General features: G+C 44.4%; 1 protein-coding gene across 1 annotated transcript; it reads right to left on the minus strand.

Annotated features, from left to right (window-relative positions):
• Positions 1 to 3,982: 3,982 nt before the first annotated feature.
• Positions 3,983 to 25,639, minus strand: LOC106587327 (cysteine-rich secretory protein LCCL domain-containing 2). The gene is made up of 13 exons (XM_014175611.2): positions 25,424 to 25,639; positions 19,804 to 20,194; positions 15,729 to 15,847; positions 12,834 to 12,966; positions 10,788 to 10,903; positions 10,043 to 10,305; positions 9,793 to 9,920; positions 9,574 to 9,704; positions 9,403 to 9,446; positions 9,218 to 9,290; positions 8,755 to 8,830; positions 6,876 to 7,006; positions 3,983 to 5,859 (listed from the first exon to the last, which is right to left on the minus strand). Exons 2-13 carry the CDS (start codon positions 20,077 to 20,079, stop codon positions 5,808 to 5,810), a joined length of 1,542 nt encoding a protein of 513 aa, XP_014031086.2. The 5' UTR covers positions 20,080 to 20,194; positions 25,424 to 25,639; the 3' UTR covers positions 3,983 to 5,807.
• Between the last annotated feature and the right edge of the window lie 328 nt (positions 25,640 to 25,967).

Here is a 25,967-nt window from a genome sequence, read left to right on the forward strand (position 1 = left end):
TATTTTTTTCTGTTCAATCACCATGCCCTGTCCATGTTCCAGTGCAGCCCTGGGACAAGTAGTCTTCAGCTCAACAACAAGGACACACACCTGGACTACTACAGTAACCCAACCAAACAGTCTGCAGCACACGGCAAGGTAATCTTAAGTAGAAGCAGGGAGATGGAGATGGAGAGGAGCAGCTGGCTGCTGGATGGGTGAGCCTGCTGGAGTCGTTATGCCAAGATCCAGTGTTCTGGAGATAACAGACACACATACAGACACACAAACAGCCGTTCAGAGCCTCAGCTTCAACATAGCAGGGAGGAAATTAAAAACGTGTATTTGTATGACATTGAAACGGATGTGGTGCGTGCCAAGAGCGTCGAAAGAGCAAACTGGAACAAACCTGCATAACACTTGGTCCTCTCTCTCTGCACTTTGAGGGTCGTTAAAGGTTGAGTGGAGTGCAACACTCCATCTTCATCATCACTGGGAGTTAAACAGTCATCAGGCAGGCCAATAACAGCTGTTAATCAGCAGACCTAGCTTCAGCCAGGACTCACCCCTTGCTGATCTCTCTCTCTCTCTCTCTCCCTCGCTCTCTCTCTCTCTCTCATATTATGCCAGGCCCAGTGATTAAACACAGCCTCTTGCCAGTGTTAGACTGGGGTATTTTTCAGATGGCTCTCTACTCTCAACATCAGGTCAATGTGCTGAAGTAACACCATATGTCCTTACTACTGTATGTCTTTCTAAGTGACAGAATCACAACTTACCACTACTTAAAGAGAGTATCTCAAACTTAGACATTCTTCCAATGGTTCATGAGCCCTTATTTCCAATGCGTCTCCATTTGTCTGTTCTCAATGTGGAAAGCTGCAAAGTACAAAGAACAAGATCAGATCTACAGGACTACAGTATTAGCATACCATTTCTGTACTGTGCTAACTCAAATCTACAGGACTACAGTATCAGCATACCATCTCTGTATTGTGCTAACTCAAATCTACAGGACTACAGTATTAGCATACCATTTCTGTACTGTGCTAACTCAAATCTACAGGACTACAGTATTAGCATACCATTTCTGTACTGTGCTAACTCAAATCTACTGGACTACAGTATCAGCATACCATCTCTGTATTGTGCTAACTCAAATCTACAGGACTACAGTATTAGCATACCATTTCTGTACTGTGCTAACTCAAATCTACAGGACTACAGTATCAGCATACCATTTCTGTGTTTCCTAAGGTTAAGTGATTGTTTGAACTGAGTGGGAATCTGTTCCACCCCATTCCTGCATGTCTGTACCCACCAGAGGCAGACCAAGGCCAGTTCAGATCGTGTCTGTGGTCAGTGAAGTTGTTCCAAAGATAATGGGCCTAGCCTGGGTGGCCTAGGTCTCTATTCCATTCATTCCTGCTGTGGACCTCAGCATTAGTGCCGGCTCTTGTAAGTGAACGTTGGGAGCCGAATCTATTTATAAACATTTTAAAAAATTAAGAAATGAATAATCAAAACATTTAAATGAATAGAATTAACTAATTCAAAGAACTAAAAAAAATCCTAAAATAATATAGGCCTAAATGCTCAAGCGCACACACATTGGTTCTGACTGTCTACTCAGACTAACAGCCTCACCTGTTGTTCCTGTCAATCAGACACGCAGTGTCAACCAATGAACCACAACTGTACGAGAGCACACAGTCTTCAGTGCGGGAAAGAGTCCAAAAAGCTACTGCAGTTTTCCTTACCACTGACTGCTAGACATCAAGGGTAACCACTTCTTACATGTCGGCTACATGTCACTTCATTGAAGATTTTTTGATATCTAGATGTTTTCTGGACTGCTTTGAGTTCAGCAACAGACACACCTCAGAGAACTTGGCAGAGGAACTGTTGAGAGTGGCCAGAGAATAGCAAGTAGATAGAAAAGTGGTCTGTTGTGTTAGCGACAAGCCATGAAAATGTTTAAATGGACCCATGATCCATGTCTTGCGCACACAATCAACCTGATTGTAAGAGATGCTCTGAAGGTGATGAAGCCCACTGTGGACAAAGTGAAAGCACCCTTGGAATACTTCCACAGGAGCACAGTAGGTGCTGAAAAACTAAAGTCTGCACAACGCCAGATGGGGATGCCTGAGCTGAGGCCTTAACAAGACTGCACAACAAGGTGGAATTCAACATTTTATATGTTGAAGCGGTTTCTTGAGTCAAAGGATGCCATCATCTCTACCCTGGCCATTGTCAATGCACCTGTTGATGCTCTGACCCAACAGGAATGGGAGGTGGTGGAGGAGGTGTGCAGAGTCCTGGAACCCTTTGAGCAGGTCACTGTAGAGATCAGTGGAGAGAGATACAGTAAGCAGTTATTACTACATCATTATTTAATCCAGTATTTTATATGTATATGAGCAGTAGATGAGAATGTAGTATCATTAGACAAAACATGAATCTGAACTAATTAGCTACTGTTCTCTCTTTTCAGCTATGTGACAGCCTAAAAAATGATACTCCTGTGTAAGGGTCTGCAGCGAATCACAGCCAGCCGTCAGAGAGAAGCAAAATGTAACCACAGGACATGTGACAGAGTTGATGAACACCCTATGTTCATCAAGGAACAGAAAGTTCCACAGAATGGAGTATAATCACGTGCTATCAGAAACCGCTGCACTTGACTCCAGGTTCTTGACCCCAACCTCAGCAGCAGGGAGGGACAGCCCCAGCAGTCAGCTGGCTCAGGCACCAGGGTGACAGGAAGAAGAGGGATCAGATGGAGCAGAAGCACCAGCAGCAGTAGTGCCACAAACGTCTGCTGTTTGGATGCTGTTTGACGAGAGAGCAACTGGGGATGCAGCACGAAGGAATCCCTCAGCAGATGTCATAATGGAGGTCTGATCCTATTTGAAGGAGCCCCTCCTCCAAAGATCTACAGATCCTCTGAGCTGGTGGAAGAACAAGGCCTCTGTCTACCCACGGCTTACTAAAGTCATGACAGGGAGACTCTGCATAGTGGCCACATCCGTACCTTCTGAAAGGGTCTTCTTGAAAACGGGACAAATAATTACTGAGAGAAGAAACCACATCAGCCCCTCGAAAGTGAGGCAGCTTGCATTTCTCATAAAAGCAAAATATGGTCAGCATTGCTGTGTGCTGATGGTTATAACATGGTAATAAAGAAGAGAGAGAAAAGAGGGACCAGTTTAATGTTTTAAGTGGGATGCTGCAGTTTTGCACATTGTTATTTATTTTTCTTTGATATGGTGCAATATTCTATTATTATGTTGTTCAGATTGTATTTGTTTTGAATTGTTACATTTATATGCACTTTGTTTATATACATTAACAAAGTTCTACTTTAAATGCACGTGTAATAGCATCCTTCTTTTTTACATTTATTTCAATTTGTGGGATGCTGCAGTTTTGCAAATTGTTATTTATCCTTCTTTGATATGGTGCAATATTATATTATGCTGTTCAGATTGTATTCGTTTTGAATGGTTAGATTTATATGCACTTTGTTCATATACATTGAAAAGTTATACTTTAAATGAAAATGTTTAATATCATTTTTTTTCATAAGAAACACATGCATTTTTAAATACATTGTGGTTAAGGTAGAGTATGATTTCATTTAATAATTTAATTACAATTGTTTTAACACCAATAATATTCAAACTATCGCAAACTGTTTGACTTGAAAAAATACAAAACTTTTTTTTTTTTTTAAGCGCCGTTTGGGATCCAAAAGAGCTGGCTCTTTTTGGTGAGCTGAGCCAAGCCTGCTCACTGAAAAGAGCAGGAATGCCCATCATTAGTCAGCATGCCTGTCATGTCACCTGACTGCTCCAGTCATGTGACCTGGCTCAAGCTGTGTTGGTGTATTTGGATTGTTGAGAAATAAGTATTTATGCTAAATTCCTACTACCTAGGAAAATGTACGTATTGTATCCTACTATATCCAGAGTACAAAAGAAACTTAAAGAAACTGAAATTCTAACTATTTCAAACTTTAATTATTTTCAAATTGTGCAAAAAAAAAATACAAAACCACATCCAATGCCTATAAACACCATACAAACTAGACAAACAAACAAAATAACACACCACATATATTTAGAAAGATACCTTTACAGCATAGAGAACAGTTCAGAAAAGACAAATCAAAGTATTTACACTCCATTTCCAAAGCTGTACAAACCATTAACATTTCCCTTAAGATTTCCAATGAACTATAAACCGAGCGCAGCGACAAGACTGAGGTAGCCTAAAAGAAAAAGTAGAAAGATTAAAACTAAAACAAAGAGAGAATGGCTGCACTGTTATCCAGTCTAGCCTAGGGATAGATAGAGGATACCTAATGTCATTCTTTAGGAGACCCAAAACCTCCGGTATCAATTTACATAGATTTACTCCCCTCTCACGACAAAGCCTCAGCAGTTAAGAGGATATTCCCCAACAGAAGCTTGCCTCTGCCTCTGCCTCTGTGTGCCTTCCTTCTGGATAATTAACTATTTATTACATCCCTGGGTATGAGTGGTTTAACCAGATCCATGTTCTGCATCCTCTTGTGTATTTTACAAATCATTACCTAGTCATGAATCCTAACTGAAGCTAAGCCTGCTGATAGGAACACCTGGCACACCTTTCTTACACTGGACTGTATAAGACCCTCTTTCTACAAAACCTACAACATTCAACTGTCTTAAGTGGGGACAAATTCAACCTATCGTAGAGTATATCTCTTATTCAATCAAAACATATGGCATCAAGAGAGGAAAGGGGTGAATAAAGCAGTGAGCTATTATAAATACAGAATCATTTTTCAAACAAGAACATTGTTCATCTGTGAATATCCTCAGATGAAGCCAGGTATGCCACCATTTTGAAAGCCCTGCCCACACAAGCTCCCATTGCCTTCTTGAGCTCACAGTGGACAGAATATTGCTACAATGTTTTTGTACCTTTACCAGATCGTCTGAACATTATTGACACTGGAACAAGTACAAGCTGTATTCAGGAAAGGTTTCTTTTCCTTGGAGGTATGCCTTCCCCTCCTCATTCCCCTTCCCTTCCTACGCAACCCCTAAGTCTGTCTGTCTCTGTCTGCCTGTCTGTCCACTGTGAGCTCGTCCAGCATGCCAAACACAGATCCTCTCCTAACTCAAGCACCATGGCCTATCCGCCAAAGGTAAAGACCACGATGAAAGCATTAATGTGTTAGGAAAGCAGAGACAAGCTACAAAATACATTATGAACACATATAAAACTGTCAATATACACCCATTTAAGAAGAAAAAAAGTCATTAATGAAATCTGTACAGAATGATTAAATACAGTGATCAATATACATTCCTGTGTATGGAGACCAATGATTCACTTTGTATTAAGAACATAAAATATAAACAAATATGACATATTTGATTTGAAACCTAACTACATGTCAAGACGCAGAGATCCAGCACCAGCTGTTCTATTGGTATTTGATGTTACACATCATTTTGCATTTATTGCTTGTGTATCTTACAAAAATAATATGGAGTTTAAAGGTGAGAAAGGTAGGAGAAGACAGAAGGGTTCTTTGTGATGTTAGCCACCAACTTTGAGCAGTCAGATACTGTTTATTAGCTAAGAGGGAGAAGTGTCTGTTGGTCCAATGGAAAGTTCTGCTTCCTCCCAGAGTGGGGACAGAGACAGATGTGATGAGTTGCCATGGCATCAAACCTATGGGCACTTCCTGCCCCCAGATTGCAGTAAGAGCAGATTGGGGACCCTGTTAGTCCCTGAACCAATAAGGGAGGCCCTGAGATGGAGGAGACTCACTCCCTCACAGCAAAAACACGGAACGAGCCACCCTCTGAATTGCTCTTACTGCAAAAGAGAAGTGAGAGAGATGGTTACATTGAGCATTCATTCATGAACTCAAACAGTTAACCAGTGTCCTTTCAACTCATTACTAAGATAAAGTGACATAAATCTTAGAAAAACTAAAATAATATAAACCATATTGCTGTCAAGTCAGTCAGTTGTTTTGTGGACCAAATGTATTTTTGGCTCCAATTCAAGGCAGCCTGTTGCTCCTGACATCCTACAGTAAGAGTAGCGTAATCACAGTGGTCGTATCTGGAAACATGACTCAAACACTGGCTCATTGTTAACCATGCTGTTATAGTGACTGACTGATCTTTCCAACAACCACTATTGTGCTGGGCCTGATGGCATTGTTATTCATTCAGTAGTGGAGAGGCCTTGAAGGCCTGCCAATCTCAGTAATGTCAGGATGATGCCCGTCCCATTGGCATCAGATTGGCTGCAATTACCTGCATAGGGAAGCACTGAGTCAGGTAATCCCCGGGTAAATGAACAGGCTGTGATTATTTCCTCCTTATTAAAGAACCATCCACCCAACCAGCTACATGTACACCCCACTTCCTACCAGCTGGGTCATCACTCAACCTCTGGATCAGTCTCTATCACACCAGGGGCTGACTGTTGATGGAAATGGTTGTAATACCATACTGTTCCCTGTCACTGACAGCCCATGTCCTCACTCACACTAAGGTTAAGGTGAGGCTCCCAGTGAGGGGGCCCTTGATTTCAGCATTAGATTTCACTGTACTCTAGCTCAGCTGATTTTGGCCATGCAGCACTTTACACACTCCATTGAATATCCGGGTAAAGTAAGCAAAGAGTTCATGTGTGGGCCGTCCGCACACCAAACCACACCATTACTCTTGCACCCCTGTGTGCCAAACATGGACTTGGCGCCAATGGCTTCCATGCTTGAGCCCTAGACCTCTGCCTGACAGGGGAGGGGTGTGTGAGGGAAGGGAGAGGGCAGGGAAGGGTATTTTACAGGGGAAGGGGAGGGTAGAGCAGGCACCCACCTCTCTGACTGGATGCCGTTCTTCAGGACGCCAACGTAACTCTTCTTCTTATCCAGGGGCAGGACGTCCACGTAGCCCCCGCCGGCTTGGATCACCCCGGCATGGATGGCTGCTCGGCAGATACTGGAGCGCTGAGGGAGGGGGGAATCAGAAGAGAGGGTTCATTATACCTCTCATGATATCAGATACAGCAATCATGGCTTATTATTGCATTTCACTATATCAGTAATAATTCTTGTAATAGGTACAGTACAGGCACATACAGTGCACAGAGCCTCACCAAATACAGTCAATGTATTAGTTTCCAGAGCATTCAATATGTACAAATCCTGTACATGTACACATGCATGACAATAGCAAGGCTGAAGCCAGGCACATCATTATCAGGATGTAAACTGCTGCCCCACTCTGGATTACAGATGACAGACAGCAGCAGAGAGCTGTACACTCCACACATGGTTCTGAGGCAGGGCATGGTGCCTCCTGTCCCCCAGTCCAAAGCACTGAGTCTGGTTCCAGCGTGTCAGACCCTGGGTCCTTATCACTAACCTGGAAGCTCATTCATCTTACTCCATCACACTAGTCTAGCCCAACACAGGCCACATTCCCTGGTGTCTGGTGAACCGGACTGGTGTCTAGGGACTTCTGTCATGTCAATATAGGCCTGTTCTTCTCCTTCTGCTGTGTTTTGCTGTGTGTTGGCACTGTGAGTGTTTAAGTGTTAGAATCAGGCTCTGCCCTGACAAAATACAGTCATTAGGCCCTGTTTGAGATCTCTGGGAAATTGATGTGTCCAGTTGGACTACATCTAAGTGAAATAATGTTGGGGAAAAACAAGAGTCAACAAGTTCATTCGAGGCAACAACACTTAAAAAATCAACTTCATGTAATTGGGTCAATGTAGGTCCAAAATGGTTCCCAGGGGAGCATCATTATTTGTTTCACTCCTTTCATCCACTGCAGTCTCACATTAGCTTACACATGCAACTTGCAACTTAGGCCAGAGGTGATGTTAGAATGACATATGGCGTGTCTCCAATGGCATATTATTGTCTATATTGTGCATTCCTTGTCACTAGAGCTGTAGGTGTTTCTGGTCAAAGGTAGCGCTCTGTATGGAGTATAGTGTATCATTTGAGATTTGCCCTCAAGTCATTAGGAAGTGAAAGAGGTGATCTGACAGGAACTGAGGTGATAGTGAGTCCCACTGCTCCTCCCTCTCTGAGACTGGTCCTAAAGCCCTCTCCTGACACAGTCCCATGACTCAGACCTCAGGCCTCAGGCATGCAATCTCTGGGCCAGTTATGAGTCAGTTAATCCGCCAGTCAGGGCTGAGCAGCTGTGTGTGGTCGAACCCAGCACTGGGAGAGACATTACTGGCGACCATTACCAGGCCTGCATCACCAGTGCTCCCATTCCGACTGTGTTCACACTGCTATTCAGAAGTTGCTCGTGGTCGCCTCAGGCCACAGTCTCTTAAGTGCTCAACGGGGCTAGACCGCACTCATCTGCAGTCCAACATAAATCAGGTCAGTGTTCCAGTCAGATACAGTTCTCTGGGGAACAGCAGTCCAACATAAATCAGGTCAGTGTTCCAGTCAGATACAGTTCTCTGGGGAACAGCAGTCCAACATAAATCAGGTCAGTGTTCCAGTCAGATACAGTTCTCTGGGGAGCAGCAGTCCAACATAAATCAGGTCAGTGTTCCAGTCAGATACAGTTCTCTGGGGAGCAGACACACTGAGGTGTATCTGTCTGGGAGGCCCAGTGGGGATGTCCTCTGTCAGTATGACCTCTCAGCCTTTCAGCATGGTCAGGAGGATAGGACAGGCATGGTGAGGCCATTCTGGTATACCCAGTGACTAGGTCCAGCACTTACGTCTGTGTAGAAGCTGTTCCCAACCACCGGAGCCCAGTAGGATGGCTCGTTCTTGCAGTTGGCCGGACAGAACACTCTGAGGGAGACACACATTGAGAATGCATTATTATTGACAAATACAATTGAATGGGCAGACCCATGGTTTATGTTGCAACAATGAGAAATGCAGGATTTATGCAAGAATTTGCCATTTAGCTAAATGTAATGTATGTCATGTTAAGAATAACCCTGACACATTTTCCGTAGAACTTCTGTAGAACAGAGGAAAGACTGACGCTTCCTTCTAGCAGAGTCTGCATGTTTAGGAGATTCCAGTGGTTTTGTAATGGAGGTTTAAAGCATTTGGCCCAGAGCAGGAATCTGACTCTAATTAGATTTTGCTTACAAAGCAAAGCCCTTAATTCACAAGTCATCACTTCTTGTTGTGCGTGTGAAACATGGTTGGGGGAGAGGAGCTAGGCACCTTGGGCAGTTGGAGTAGGGCTTCTTGAAGGGGCAGATCTCAGCCACTGTTGCATAGCAGTCCACTGATTGTCCTGTGGCACAGAGAGGAGACATACGCCATCAACAGCTGCAATAGTCATCAGGTGAAGAAACTAAAAACAAGGGTGTGCATGCTCCACTTATTCTGGAAAAAGTTTGACTTACTTTCCACTTTGGACACCACAAATGCATTGCCGGCTTTGTATTTACTGTGATGAGATCAAAGCCAGGCATTAGAAGACCATTACATTTCAGGAAATCATTAATTTCACAAAACATGAATGAGCATAGCAGGCAGAATGACAACAGAAAATAAAGACTGCCAGAAATATCTACCTGAATGACTCAATGCCGTTCTTTGTTGCCTTGACAAAGAATGGCAACTTGTCTTTCCTTGTAGTGTCCACCAGACCACCATTGTTATTGATGATGCCATAGTGCATAGCAGCACGACAGATACTTGATTGCTAGAAAAATAGAAAAATAATCCTTAGAAACACATTCAGGCATACAAAATGTATAGTGTGAAATGTTGGACTTCAGTGTCAGACTCACCACATCATAAAAGAGCGTCCCCCACACTTTCCCTTTCTTGTTCTGGCAGTTAGCAGGGCAGTTGAATCTGTTGCAGGTTGCTCCCTTGCACTTGTCACGCATTTTGGTCTCACACTTGATGTTTTGAGCTGTGGGAGACAAATCAATTACTGGTCAATAAGGGATCTCAGTGGCATTCCTTCCCAAACAATACATTCAAACAGTCAACTCTGAAAGCCCCCCAACCACGATTCCCACTAGTCGAACTCACCCAAGAAAGTGCTGGTGGGAGCCTTGGGAGTGGAGGGCCTCTTGGGAGCAGCAGGCTTGGGTTTGGGTCTGGGGACAGGCTTGGCGGTGGTGCGGGGTGACATGGGAATCTGAGCTTTCTCCACCTCGTTCATGTCCTCAGTCTCAGAACGCTGAGAGTCTCCCTTGAAGCAGAGGTTGTCCCTACAGCTTCCTCCGTAGCTAGGAGGGCACTGGGAGCATGGGCGGCCATGTTGGTAAGGGGCCTCTCCGATCCAGTTTCCCCTGGGGAGGAGGAAGGAGAACAGTGGTCAGGATGACTGGCTGGAAACTAATCAGCACTCAGCCATCACGGCACATGGCCTTGTAATTATTCACGTGTTCTTTGCACATTATCAAACACTCGTAAATCCCTGAGTCCAGCTGGATAATGAAAACACTCCTGCTCACCCCCTGGAAATGAGATGAGGTCTGTCTGGAGCAGTTTGTTTAGGACCTGTTTCTCTTTCCCCTTCCTTTATTATTTTTGTATTTGAACTTCTGCTGGAATTTCAGCATGGCCTCAATGTGTCATGAAATACTTCTTAGACAGATGCTTTAACTGTAACATTAGACAGACAAATTCATACCCTGACATGTGCCCTCAAAAGCGTTTGGTATTAGGTAAACACCCCATGTGGTGGTAAGAAGTATGTAAAACAGAACACTGGAGACGTGATGTGTGAATGACTGGGGAAATGAGAGTAACGTTAGTGAGTTGGTCTTACTTGGGGGAGTAGTTACAGACGAGGTAAACAGCGTTCTCCCAGATCTCCCCCCACACGTTCATCCTGGGACACACGTGCACTGCACACCCCACACGACTAGTGGTGGCCCAGACCAGCTGCAGATAAGACAACACTTCCATTAACATTGTTATTATAAAAGGATATTCGCATTGCTGACTCGTTGTTCTTTCTATGACCACACATCCATCTCCACCGATACAGTTCCTCAACTCCACATAAAGGTGCAAACAACTGCACTAGCTAAAACTATTTGATTTGGAGCACTGCAGCTCTGCAGCCTTTGAAAGGGCCTGTCATGGGTGGCTATGGAGGTCGGAGAAAAGCCTCACAGACACATCGGTAGGAAGCACCATGTCACTGTAGACCTCTCTCTTTCTTTTTCCTCACTCATCTCTCTCGCCCCTCATAGATCCCTCATTCCTGCCACAGGAAGTGGCTCCCATGCTGGGGTGTTGGAGGCAGATTGATGGGGCCACAGGGGCCCTTAGAAGAGGCTGCTCTTTCATTAGGCCCCAGTCAGAGGGAGATAGACGTTGAATGTGACCACAGTTGTTTCCTGCGACATTCTGTGATCATTCTCATGATCCAGTTTAATAATGTAAATAAATGATACTGGCAGTGGCTCGGACCGAACAAAGACAACTCTGGACAGACCCACTTCCTCTGTCAATATGGAGAGGTTGTTAAATCAAATCAAATCAAAGTGTATTGGTCACGTGCACACGTTAGGGTGAAATGCTTGCTTGCTAACTCTCCTCAACAATGCAGTACAATAACAGTATCAATCAAGAATGAAATGCCAAATTCAAAAGTGAAAAATAGTAATACAGTTCGTTTTTTTTACTACTTAAATGTAAAGCTACAGGCAGCACCTATGGATTTGACACCAGGGCAGTCCTACTACTGAGAGCTTGTTACGTGACTCCAATACCACTCTTTCCCCCTGTACCCCTAATTCTTCTCTCTCTTACTCTCACTCCTCCCCCCCTCTTTCAGGAATGTGTTTCCCTTTCCTGGGCCAGTGAGAGGCCACAGGCAGTATTGACTTAGAGACAATGACTCAGCATAGACACCGCACTGCTTCACCAGTACAGCATACACAGAGATGTGATGATGAGGGATGGAGCCTGTGGTGAAGCTCTGTGTCATCCCAGAGACAGACTGTGAGGATACTGACCCGGAGGGGCTAGCATAACCTAGCTTTGCAGTGTTATGGTAGGGATTGGACCCCAACTATGCTACGCTACGCTAGTATTCCTAGAAAATAAAAGGCAGAAACAAGGAGAGGGTGTTCAGACTTGGCATTGTTCCCCACATTTCTGCATTTCATCTTCAAAGGAATCCAGGTCAAACACAGAGATGATTGGTGTGTCTGGGAAGTGTTTCCAGATGCTAGTGACCTGGTTTTCCGTGTGAAGTATGCAGATGCAGGAGGATGGGTCAGGCTGTTTTCACAAACCCATCCCAGCTACAAAGTAAAGTCTATGAGGAGAGGAAGCCAATTCTCCCTCTTCATCCCCCTCTTGTCCCTCTCTTCCCCTCTCTGTTTATCCGTCTTTCTTCCTCTTTGTTTCACCCTTTCTGCTGTGGTGGTTTAATGGTCTTGAGGTGGCAAATAACTTCCCCTGTCACTACACTACTGTGCCCCCATGTGGTCCTATGGTAACCACACTGTTTAAGGCACTCTCCCTGTTTTTAGTTAATGGACACCCATTGAAGAGGCTGCAGGCATCATGTTGTTTTTACACAGGACCTGAATACCTGCAGCAGCATCACCTTTAAAAGTCACGTGCTGTCCATTGGTAGCTGATGGTAGAGAGGAAACATATGACCTTGAACACTGCACAGGCTCATACACAGATCATCTATATTAGTTCAAAGGAAACCTGTAAAAATACAATTTCATATGGAATTAGATCCAAATGTGGTATGCTGTTCATGGAGGAACTGTTGAGGGAAGTACTCATGAACTCAAAGGTCCAAATTCAGAACCCCCACCCCCTTTCTCCCCCAGCCAAGACTCACCTGGGTGTAGTGGGTGCACATGGGCCCTGAGCAGCGGTCGGGACACCAGGGATTGCACTCATGTTGGTAGGGGTAGGTGTAGTCCTTCACCTCATCATACCAGGCCTGGACGTGGTAAGCTGGGGAGCGGTACCTGCAGACACAGAGGGAGCAGCATCAGCCTCAGCAGCACAGAGAGCTCATACAGGAGGACCTCCAGCTGTCAGGGCCATATGAGGAATATCTGAGGGGGCTGCCAGGTGCTTTGGCTGGGCTTGAGACGCACTGCACCAACCTCCCCTCAGGCTCCCCTCTGGCCTCCACTGATTAGTCCGGTTCTGACCCAGCAGACACACTCACAGTCTGTTTCCCTCCAACACTGGGGAACTTGAGCCATGCTGAGAAAAAATGTCAAAAACTAAACATGTCTCCACAGCCTGTCGAATCAATTATGGCCCTTTATTGTAAACATCTCTTTTTACGGTACTGAAAAGTGCTGAGACTACAAACTGGCAGCAGAGAGGGAGAAAAACAGCCCTGGCCAGTGTTGGCATCAGAAGAGAGAGAAAGGGAGAGGGGGAGGGGGGCTGTGAGAGCGCGAGCGAGCAGATTCCTGGAATGGCACCTGCTGAGGGAGCCCTCCACTGTCATACACAAAGAGCCCCACTGTCAGGCTGCAATGCTCTGAACACACTAACAAACACACACAGCACAAATATATACACTGAGTGTACAAAACATTATGAACACCTTCCTAATATTGAGTTGCCCCCCCCATTTTCAGATAGTTAGGTGGGACAACCACATATCACAGGGACAGAAAGTATATTCTTCTTCAATAACATAGTTATCAGTAGAGTCAGAGCTAGAAGGGGGGGTGGAGAGTGTGTGGGGGGTGTCACATTTTTTTGGGGGGGGGGTCAAGGTGAGGAGGAGGATTATTTAAGATACTGTTTGAAGAGCCTAAAATATTATTATGTGTCAGCCCAGACCTCTGGTGTGTTGGTGCAATTCAGAATACGAACCCAAATGGAAAGACATGGAGACTACTCTGACAGAGATACCCATACAGTCAGTTTTAGGAAATAAGGACATGGTAATAGAAATATACAATAGACAAAATCAGTGGATTAATTTCTCTCTTAAGACATGGTTTAAGGCAGTTAAGCAAAATCATTTAGACAGAGGTCAAACTGCTGAGTTGGCCCGCATACGACCCCAGCTTCATCCCTGCAATTCAGGACAGCAGATTTAAACAGAGGACGCAGAAAGGCATCACATCGTTCAGTACAATTATAAGGAATGGGGACCTAGAGAACTTCCAGGACCTAAGTAAAAAAACATGGCTTGGATAAAAAATATTTTTACAGATACCTACAAGTTCGACACTATTTCTTAAGGGAGATAAAAGTGATTGACCCTCAAGCACCTATTTCCAATCTTTACTTGGGTATTCAATCCTCAAATAAAAAAATCAACAAACTATATTAAACAGAAATGGGAGGAGGAACTTAACATGGTTGAACATATTTGAGTCTCAACATAGCTCCACCAACTCAAGGTCATGAGGGTGAATTCTGTTGGAAGAATGTTATACGTTTCTTCATAACACCTAAACTGAAATCAAAACAGACTGGCTTCCTAGACCTTTGTTGGAGAGCATGCGGGCTATCAAGGGAGGATCACTCTCATATCTTTTGGTCCTGCCCCGCAATCAAAACTTACTGGGGAGAAATAAGATCTAACATTGGAAAAAAATGGGATTTGACATAGAACAAACATTCATTTCTTTGTACTTGGGTGAAATACCTGATAACTTACACAGAGAAAAGTACCTCTTGAAGTTCCTACTGGCAGCCAGTAAAAAGGCTATCACTGGGAAATGGCTGCAAAAAGACCCTCCCACCGTGACACAATGGATAGATAGTATTAAAGAAATACACCATATGGAGCGTATGACCTTTGCTTTAAGAACTCAACAGGAGAGAAGTCAGGAATAGTGGGGAAAATGGGTTTCGTACTTGAAAATTGTCTAATTGAAAGATGATGTCAATGTAACTAATCTGATGAATGTATGATGTGCACTGTAACTGCCAGATCTTTTTTGTGGTTCTTTTACTTTATTTGTACTTTCTTTGTGTTCCTCAATAAATAAATTAAAATATATATATATATATACTGTTTGAAGAAGTAGGGTTTCAGATGTTCTCGGAAGATGGGCAGGGACTCTGCTGTCCTAGCTTCAGGGGGAAGCTGGCTCCACCATTAGGGTGCCAAGGCAGAGAAGAGCTTGGACTGGGATCAGCGGGAGCTACACTCCCGTATGCATCCAAAAGTTGGCTGGATGTTCTTTTGGTGGTGGACCATTCTTGATACACACGAGAAACTGTTGAGCATGAAAAAAACAGCAGTGATGCAGTTCTTGACACAAACCGGTATACCTGGCTCCTACTACCATAGCCTGTTCAAAGGCTCTTAAATCTTTTGTCTTGCCCATTCACCCTCTGAATGGCACACATACACAATGAATCTCTTAATTGTCTCAAGGCTTAAAAATCCTTCTTTAACTTGTCTTCTCCCCTTCATCTACACTGATTGAAGTGTTTAACAAGTGACATGAATAAGGGATCATAGTTTTCACCTGGATTCACCTGGTCAGTCTATGTCATGGAAAGAGCAGGTGTTCATCATAATGTTTTGTTCACTCAGTGTACATCCACACACAACAGCCACACTACAGACTCACATGGACTCAGTAGAAGACAGCACAAAGTGTGTGTGTGTGTGTGTGTGTGTGTGTGTGTGTGTGTGTGTGTGTGTGTGTGTGTGTGTGTGTGTGTGTGTGTGTGTGTGTGTGTGTGTGTGTGAGAAGTGTACATGTGTGTATGCATGCGTGTGTGTGTCATATTGTCTTACCTGCCCCAGTGAACAGCGAGGTTCTGACCGATGGACATGAGCAGGTCATTAGGTCCATGTTCCCACTGGCATGCCTCTGCCCAGTGAGTGGCTGACCTCTCCAGCTCATCATCCCAGACCTGGAAACACACAAATAACACTGTTAGAACAAAGTTGTAACACTAAAACTCACACATTTCAGTAACATTAATGACAGCAAAGGGGTCCACACTGTGACACACTCCAACATATGATCAGTGAACAGTGAGACAGACCCATCAAAACTACTTTTATCTATGACCATCACCACAGCTAGACTTAGCCCAGCTGCTTTAATATCAGGCCACCAGGTAGATCCCCTCCATATAATAAATGCTCCTCCTGTCTTCTCATAGCTACCTACCTAACCGCTAGCTACCTTTGTAGGCCTCTGCTCTCCCTCTTCCTTCCCAGGGAGCTGAAATTGATCTGGATACAAGTAAAACATTAGCTTTAGCCCAGGAAATGTGAGTGGAGCAGCGCCTGGCCCCGCTCCACTACAAATCCCCAGCAATCATATCTGAATTAGGCATATTTCCTGAGCGGGTTTCTCTCTCTACCCGTGGAAAAGAGGGTGGAAAGAGGGGATGCACCTCATCTCTGCCACCATTCTCACCACTAGGATATGGGGGAGGAGGGGGAGGAGAGGACTGGTACAGTGTGGCGCCTCACTCTCCTCAGTACATTTCCAGGCCATTGGTGGTCACCACCACCACCACCACGCATACAAATACACACACATACATATGCATGCCCATGACTATGCCAGCTCGGCTATACCCCCATTCCAGTCCTCAGAACCAGGCCTGGCAGAGAACAGAAGAGCAGGGCAGAGGGAGACTTCGTGGCCCTTCCTCTCTTGCCAGACCACATCACAGTCACAAGACACAACCCTGTCAGTACTACATCTATACTACATCAACCACAACCCCCCTCCCCTGAGTCTGTCCATCTATACTATATTAACCTTAACCTCAGCACACCCTCTTACCCAGTCACCACATTCCATAAACACTATCCCTCTCAATAACATTCAGTGCTCTCTCTTCTCCATAGTCCCCTTCCCACTCCATAAATCCATCCCTGCATGTAGCACTCTGTTTCTCCTCCACTGGCCACTCTGGCCTCCCTCGTTCTCTCTGGCTTACCCTGTCCTCATTCACCCCTCTCTGCAGTGTCTGACTCCCAGCAGGTAGTGTAGAGTCAGTGTAATTATCCTCCCAGTAAGCCAGCTCCTCTCCAGGCTGCCAGCAGTTGACTACCATGAGCTCATCTTTTCCAGGAGAGAAGATTGTTGTGGTGTTGGGTTCTAGCTTGAAATATACTTATTCATGTTACCATAGTAGAACTTATTGATCACTTTACATGTATAATGAATGTATATGATGGGGTCAATGTAGGGTGGATAGAACCTAGGTGTAGGGAAAGTTACTGAGTGAGACAAGGGGAATGCAGAAAGTTTACATTCTGTCAAAACATGGTATTGTTAAATATCATGGCGCCTAAGGAGGGAAGCAAAGGGCAAACAGTCTGGTTTCAGTCACTGTTAAGGTATGACAGTTGCGGATTAGGGAGGAGCGAGGAAGTCGGCCCGAGGTCAGATCAGATGAAGTGAGAAGAAACAGTCCTATTACACACACATATACTGCACTTCCACACCCATGAAGGTTCTAGCACCAGGCAGGGCCATGGCTACACCAGTGAGAGGAACCAATTAAGTTCCTGACTAGCAACAGAGATGTTGCTAAATTGTAATTACTTCACTACTATGGCCTATTTATTAACTTACCTCCTCACGCCATTTGCACACACTGTATATAGACTTGTTTTTCTTTCTCTCTATTGTGTTATTGATGTACGCTTGTTTATTCCGTGTGTAACTCTGTGTTGTTGTTTGTGTCACACTGCTTTGCTTTATCTTGGCCAGGTCGCAGTTGTAAATGAGAACTTGTTCTTAACTGGCCTACCTGGTTAAATAAAGGTGAAATAAAATAATACATGCATTGGCTGTCTAGACGTGCAAGGGGTTGACGGTGCCTAGTAGGAAGGTATAAATATTTGTTCTTGTGTAATCCTATCTTTGTCTTTGCAGCTGTATGATCCAGTGGGTGAATAAACTTGGTTTGAGCTTTTTCTAGATGTCCATGAGTTTCTATTGTTTGTTCAGAACCTAACAGTAGTAAAACCAAAACACTCCCATTGAATTTGGAGCCTATAAACACTCACCTAAATTATATCTCTGTCTCATAAACACCTTGGTATTTCCTGAGCAGCAGAGACTGATGCTGACATTAACCTCCATCTCTCTGTACTATCTAATAATAATACATTGGTGGGTGCTTACATTTGTCCTATTTCACATGTGTGAACTGGAAATGTGTTTTTTGCCTACCCCAACCGCAACCCTGGGGAAATTAGGGATTTTTCACCTTGTCGGCTCAGGGATTTGAACTAGCAACCTTTCGCTTTCTGGCCCACTGCATGAACCGCTAGGCTACCTGCTATTCATCAGCTTGCTGTGCCTCCAGCTAGTGAAACAACCTCCAACCCGTCACTTTCACCATGTATTCCACATGTAATAGAGGTTGTTGCTGTCACGATCACTGTCTTCAAACTCCCTGTCATAAATGAGCCAAGGCGCAGCGTGCATGCAATTCGCATCCTTTAATCGAAATTATACCTTACACAAACAAACAGGTAAACAGAAATCAAATGTGCCGCAACTGTGGTGCACAAACACTCACAGAAAATAATAATTACCCACAAACACAGGTTGGAAAACGGCTGCCTAAGTATGATCCCCAATCAGAGACAACGATAACCAGCTGCCTCTGATTGGGAACCATACTAGGCCAACAAAGAAATAGAAACATAGATATGCCCACCCAAGTCACACCCTGACCTAACCAAATAGAGAATAAAAAAGGCTCTCTAAGGTCAGGGTGTGACAGTTGCTCTACAGTAGTGTGTGAATAGTGAGCCTCTTTACAGTGCATTGACAGTGTATCTGTCAGGGTGATGATAGCCAAAGTTACAGTAGATACACTACCGTTCAAAAGTTTGGGGTCACTTAGAAATGTCTTTTTTTTTAAATAAAAATCTAATTTTTTGTTGATTAAAATAACCTCAAATTGATCACAAATACAGTGTAGACATTGTTAATGTTGTAAATGACTATTGTAGGTGGAAACAACTGATTTTTAATGGAATATCTACATAGGTGTACAGAGGCCCAGAAAACCCTTCTGCAAATATATTAGCACAGCTGAAAACTGATTAAAGAAGCAATAAAACTGGCCTGCTTTAGACTAGTTGAGTATCTGGAGCATCAGCATTTGTGGATTCGATTACAGGATCAAAATGGCCAGAAACAAATAACTTTCTTCTGAAACTCATCAGTCTATTCTTCTTCTGAGAAATGAAGGCTATTCCATGCGAGAAATTGCCAAGAAACTGAAGATCTCGGACAACGCTGTGTACTACTCCCTTCACAGAACAGCGCAAACTGGCTCTAATCAGAATAGAAAGACGAGTGGGAGGCCTCGGTGCACAACTGAGCAAGAGGACAAGTACATTAGAGTGTCTAGTTTGAGAAACAGATATGGCTTTTTCTTTGCAACTCACCATTTTTAGCCTGTAATCGAACCCACAAATGCTGATGCTCCAGATACTCAACAATCTAAAGAAGGCCAGTTTTGTTGCTTCTTTAATCAGCACAACAGTTTTCAGCTGTGCTAACATAATTGCAAAAGGATTTTCTAATGATCAATTAGCGTTTTAAAATTATAAACTTGGATTAGCTAACACAACGTGCCATTGGAACACAGGAGTGATGGTTGTTGATAATGGGCCACTGTATGTAGATATTCCATTAAAAATCAGCCGTTTCCAGCTACAATAGTCATTTACAACATTAACAATGTCTACACTGTATTTCTGATCAAATTGATGTTATTTTAATGGACAAAAAAATTGCATTTCTTTCAAAAACAAGGACATTTCTAAGTGACCCCAAACATTTGAACGGTAGTGTACATTTCAAGATTGCATTTCTCACCATGTACTCCATGTTGGATGCGGTGGGGTAGACTTGTCCCCTCAGTTTGTTGTGCAGTTGTAGAATCTCCCCGCGGTCTGTCCACTGGATGGCCCGTCGGGTCCTACTACCCGCTGTGTTATCGGTGCTGTTCTGGTCATCCTGGTACCGGCTCAGTAGTTGCTGCAGCTCATTGGAGTCGGGCAGGAAGAGGGCAGCTCCTTCCCTGGCAGAGAGAACCAGGAGGTTTAGGGTGAGGGTGAGGGCGGAGAGCCAGCAGGGCATGGCAGCGGTCATCTCCGGTCTCTGGGATGGGTCTCTGGGCGTCTGTGTCTAGGGCTCTGGGCAGGCTGGGCAGACCACAGTGGGCAGCCTTGTGTGAGCTCTGGTCCTGAGCACAGCAGACACGATGCTGTGGGGAGAAAACACACTGTGAGCCGGCCAGCCAACAAAACAGACTACAGAGCAAAGCACATGGCCAGACAGACGACTGAGCTAACACCAGAGAACCCTGGTTTTTGCCATAGGAAACTGTACTAAAGCTATTGATCCATTTTAATTGAGGCATTTTCAATGGTTGCAATACATCAGTTCAGAAATGATATCCCAGCAGATCTCACCACATTGAGAACAAATTGCATAACTATTACCACTAGAACAAGGTGGAGTCCAGAGAGATATTGAAACAATTATCCACAGTACTGTAGTATTCACAGGTGAGGCAATTACATGTTTTTATTTTACCTTTATTTAACCAGGTAAGCTAGTTGAGAACAAGTTCTCATTTACAACTGCGACCTGGCCAAGATAAAGCAAAGCAGTGCGACACAAACAAACACAGAGTTACACATGGAATAAACAAGCGTACAGTCAATAACACAATAGGAAAAAAGAAAGTCTATGTATAGTGTGTGCAAATGGCGTGAGGAGGTAGGCAATAAATAGGCCATAGTAGAGAAGTAATTACAATTTAGCAGATTAACACTGGAGTGATAAATGAGCAGATGATGTGCAAGTAGAGATACTGGTGTGCAAAAGAGCAGAAAAGTAAATAAAAACAATATGGGGATGAGGTAGGTAGATCGGGTGGGCTATTTACAGATGGGCTATGTACAGCTGCAGTGATCGGTTAGCTGCTCAGATAACTGATGTTTAAAGTTAGTGAGGGAAATATAAGTCTCCAGCTTCAGCGATTTTTGCAATTTGTTCCAGTCACTGGGAGCAGAGAACTGGAAGGAAAGGCGGCCAAAAGAGGTGTTGGCTTTGGGGATGACCAGTGAGATATACCTGCTGGAGCGCGTGCTACGGGTGGGTGTTGTTATCGTGACCAGTGAGCTGAGATAAGGCAAAGCTTTACCTAGCATAGACTTATAGATGACCTGGAGCCAGTGGGTCTGGCAACGAATATGTAGCGAGGGCCAGCCGACTAGAGCATACAGGTCGCAGTGGTGGGTGGTATAAGGGGCTTTGGTAACAAAACGGATGGCACTGTGATAGACTGCATCCAGTTTGCTGAGTAGAGTATTGGAAGCTATTTTGTAGATGACATCGCCAAAGTCGAGGATCGGTAGGATAGTCAGTTTTACTAGGGTAAGTTTGGCGGCGTGAGTGAAGAAGTTTGTTGCGAAATAGAAAGCCGATTCTAGATTTGATTTTGGATTGGAGATGTTTAATATGAGTCTGGAAGGAGAGTTTACCGTCTAGCCAGACACCTAGGTATTTGTAGTTGTCCACATATTCTAAGTCGGAACCGTCCAGGGTAGTGATGCTAGTCGGGCGGGCGGGTGCGGGCAGCGAACGGTTGAAAAGCATGCATTTGGTTTTACTAGCGTTTAAGAGCAGTTGGAGGCCACGGAAGGAGTGTTGTATGGCATTGAAGCTCGTTTGGAGGTTACTTAACACAGTGTCTAAAGGAGGGCCAGATGTATAAAGAATGGTGTCGTCTGCGTAGAGGTGGATCAGGGAATCACCCGCAGCAAGAGCGACATCATTGATATATACAGAGAAAAGAGTTGGCCCAAGAATTGAACCCTGTGGTACCCCCATAGAGACTGCCAGAGGTCCGGACAACAGGCCCTCCGATTTGACACACTGAACTCTGTCAGCAAAGTAGTTGGTGGGGGGGGGGCTGTTGGCCGGGGTTGGGGTAGCCAGGAGGAAAGCATGGCCAGCCGTAGAGAAATGCTTATTGAAATTTTCGACTACCTTGGATTTATCAGTGGTGACCGTGTTACCTAGCCTCAGAGCAGTGGGCAAGTGGGAGGAGGTGCTCTTGTTCTCCATGGACTTTACAGTGTCCCAAAACTTTTTGGAGTTAGAGCTACAGGATGCAAATTTCTGTTTGAAAAAGCTAGCCTTTGCTTTCCTGACTGACTGCGTGTATTGGTTCCTGACTTCCCTGAACAGTTGCATATCGCGGGGACTATTCGATGCAATTGCAGTCCGCCACAGGATGTTTTTGTGCTGGTCAAGGGCGGTCAGGTCTGGAGTGAACCAAGGGCAATATCTGTTCTTAGTTCTACATTTTTTGAAAGGGGCATGCTTATTTAAGATGGTGAGGAAATTACTTTTAAAGAATGACCAGGCATCCTTGACTGACGGATGAGGTCAATATCCTTCCAGGATACCCGGGCCAGGTCGATTAGAAAGGCCTGCTCGCAGAAGTGTTTTAGGGAGCGTTTGACAGGGATGAGTGGTGGTCGTTTGACCGCGGACCCATAGTGGATGCAGGCAATGAGGCAGTGATCGCTGAGATCCTGATTGAAAACAGCAGAGGTGTATTTGGAGGGCAAGTTGGTCAGGATAATATCTATGAGGGTGCCCATGTTTATGGATTTAGGGTTGTACCTGGTGGGTTCCTTGATGATTTGTGTGAGATTGAGGGCATCTAGCTTAGATTGTAGGACTGCCGAGGTGTTAAGCATATCCCAGTTTAGGTCACCTAACAGAACGAACTCTGAAGATAGATGAGGGGCAATCAATTCACATATGGTGTCCAGGGCACAGCTGGGAGCTGAGGGGGGTCTATAACAGGCGGCAACAGTGAGAGACTTATTTCTGGAGAGATTAATTTTTAAAATTAGAAGTTCGAACTGTTTGGGCATAGACCTGGAAAGTATGACAGAACTTTGCAGGCTATCTCTGCAGTAGATTATAACTCCTCCCCCTTTGGCAGTTCTGTCTTGATGGAAAATGTTGTAGTTGGGTATGGAAATCTTCTGATGTTAACATGCATGAAACCAAGGTTTTTTGGATTACAGAAGTCAACAAATTAGAGTGCCTGGGGACACGTAGGGCCTGGGTTAACCTCCACAGGAACAGAGGAGGAGTAGGATGAGGGTACGCATAATGGCTATCAAAACTGGTCATCTAGTGCGTTGGGGACAGAGAATAAAAGGAGCAGATTTCTGGGCGTGGTAGAATAGATTCAGGGCATAATGTGCAGAGAGGGGTATGGTGGGGTGCGGGTACAGTGGAGGTAAGCCCAGGCACTGAGTGATGATAAGAGAGGTTGCAACTCTGGACGTGCTGGTTATACTGGGTGAGGTCACCGCATGTGTAGTGGGTGGGACAAAGGAGGAATCTGAGGCATGTAGAGTGGGACTAGGGGCTCCACTGTAAACTAAAACAATGATAACTATCCCAAACAACAGTATACAAGGCATATTGACATTTGAGAAAGACATAAAGCGAGGTATAAAGCAATCACAGGTGTTGATTGGGAGAGCTAGCTAAGACAACAACGGGTAAGACAATAACAGCTAATCAGCTAAGACAAAAACAACAGGTAAAATGCCGATGAATGGGCAGAGAGGGTCGGTTAACTACACACAGGGCCTGAGTTCGGGGCTAGGGCCGACAGATAAACAAAAAAAAATAAACAAAATGGAGTACCGTGATAAATGAACAGTCCAGCAGGCATCAGCTATGTAGCCAAATTAGTGGTATTACTCCATATCAAAGGATACACTCTCTCTACAAGGCTTTCAGTAGTCAGACAATATCACATCAGTTTAATCTCCACATTGTACCTGATCAACTTCTGCTTGACCAAATCCTTTCAAAGCTCTTTTCAGCTCTTTCATTATACAGCAATTAGCTGGGGATATCCTTTCAGATCCATAATAATGACTAATTGTAATCTTCCATCGATTGCTCAACACAGTGACTAAGGAAATTCACTTTTACTCAGCCCCTTTGGAACTATGATCTATCAGTAAACATAACTGCAGATATTTCATTAAAGCCATTAATTGTCCTTAATGGCCCTGGATTCCAGAGTGACATATAATCTGGGTGGAAAGAGAGTAATCAGTCACGTTCAAGAAGCCCATCATCTCTGTGACCTCTCTCTGATCCTCCTCTGGCTGACCTGCAAAATCACAATCTAAAACAGTAGAGGGAGAGAGGGAGTAGGGAAGAACTACAGCAGAAAGGGTTATTAGTTAATGAGAGAGAATGATGGATAGAGAGATGAAAATAGAGGGAGAGAAAGCCAAATAAAGAGAGAGGGGGGAAGAGACAGATTTAGAGTTCTTTACTAAAACAGAAGATTTTAGTATGAATATGAGGTAGTATGTGGTTCTCATCCTCCTTTGCCACAGCAAACAGGGCTCACAGGGCACAAGGCAGGCTACCAGCCTCAGCCCCAACCCCATTGGCCAGGAGAAGACAAACAGCAGGGCTACTAAATCAGCCGTCAGGAGAAGGCATGGCAGAGAGGGGGAGAGAAGGAAAGAGAGAGAGAGCAGTCATAGCACTGCTCCCTGCATCCTTCAATTCCTCCTCTCTCTCTCAGCCTGGAACAGCAGCTTGAGGTCTGACGGCCGGTCTGTGTCAACACACTGTCACAGCGCCAAGCAGCCCAGCCAGTGATGGGAGCCAGCCGGCTGGCCTGAGGCAGCCCAACCATCCCACCACACCCCTCCTCTGGCCCTCTCTTTGTGTCCCTGCCTACCTTCTCACACCAAACCTCCACCAGTCTTTATTTCTGGGCCTTTCTCATCATTCTCATGAATGTTATACCTGAGTGACAGACAGTGCACGCATGCACGCACGCACACACACACACGCACACACACGCACACGCACACACACACACCACCTTGCCTACATATACAGGAGCCTGGTGGGCTCTCACCTGGTGGCTCTGCAGTAGCTCTTCTGTCCTATACTGCCCCCAATGTCAAACCCAGGAGTGTCACACATCAACACAACTCCCCTTGGACAAGTTGACAACACATGCTCCTAGGTAAACCTGACTCAAAATAGCTATATTGTTGATATAAGCTACATACTGTATGCACAGTTTTCATTAAATTGCTCTCTAGGAATTGACAGCTGGGATTGACATTATTTCACAGAAGTAGACATGTGGACAGTGATGATGGCTGGAGCACTGCACTTGCATGTGTTATAACAATGTTCAAGACAATATTGAAATGTGTAGTGTTTCATGACAGGCTAATTCATTTACAACACCATTGATGAAAGAAAACATTTGTTTTTTAAATACATTCACATATTCTTATCAACTCTGAACATTATAAAATGTTTGAACTCAGTGGAACCCAAAAGCATAGAATTACATGGTGAGTAGATGTTGCAGAATAAATCGGATTAAATGTAAATGAAAACTAACCTCAATCACTGGCAATTATCCGGCAATTATCCAAAAGCTTCAGCACCGGTTGAGTATTTCCCGTTTGCTAAATTGGTGCTGAAGTGGAGCTGTACTCGTTGGCTGCGGTCCTAGGGGGCAGAGTAACTTTGTGACTTTTGACTAACTTTACAGCGGCATCTCAGTGCTTTATATAGAGACCCCGCTGAACGAGCGAGGAGGGAAACAAATCTTAACTCTTCTTTCTTTAGTCACTCCCACAGCTCCCTCTTCAAGAAGGCTATGTTCTTGGCAAGCATCCTGCGCTCTGACGACTGATGTCGAAAGGAAAACGCAAAGTATGTAATTCACTACGAAACAGAGCAATCAAAAAGCGTAATAAGAGTTTTGTATAACTTTTCTGTTTCTTTTCCAATTCAAAAGTGTTGCCAGAGTTTCTTCAAGACAGCTCATCGATAATTACCATTAGCCTATCATACAGATTATTGCATGATTGTATATCATTATAGTCGGATACATGTAAATATAATTCATAATTCCACCTACGATATTATAATTTGCTCTA

This window comes from Salmo salar, chromosome ssa11, assembly GCF_905237065.1.
Source record: "Salmo salar chromosome ssa11, Ssal_v3.1, whole genome shotgun sequence".
Lineage (NCBI taxonomy): Eukaryota > Metazoa > Chordata > Actinopteri > Salmoniformes > Salmonidae > Salmo > Salmo salar.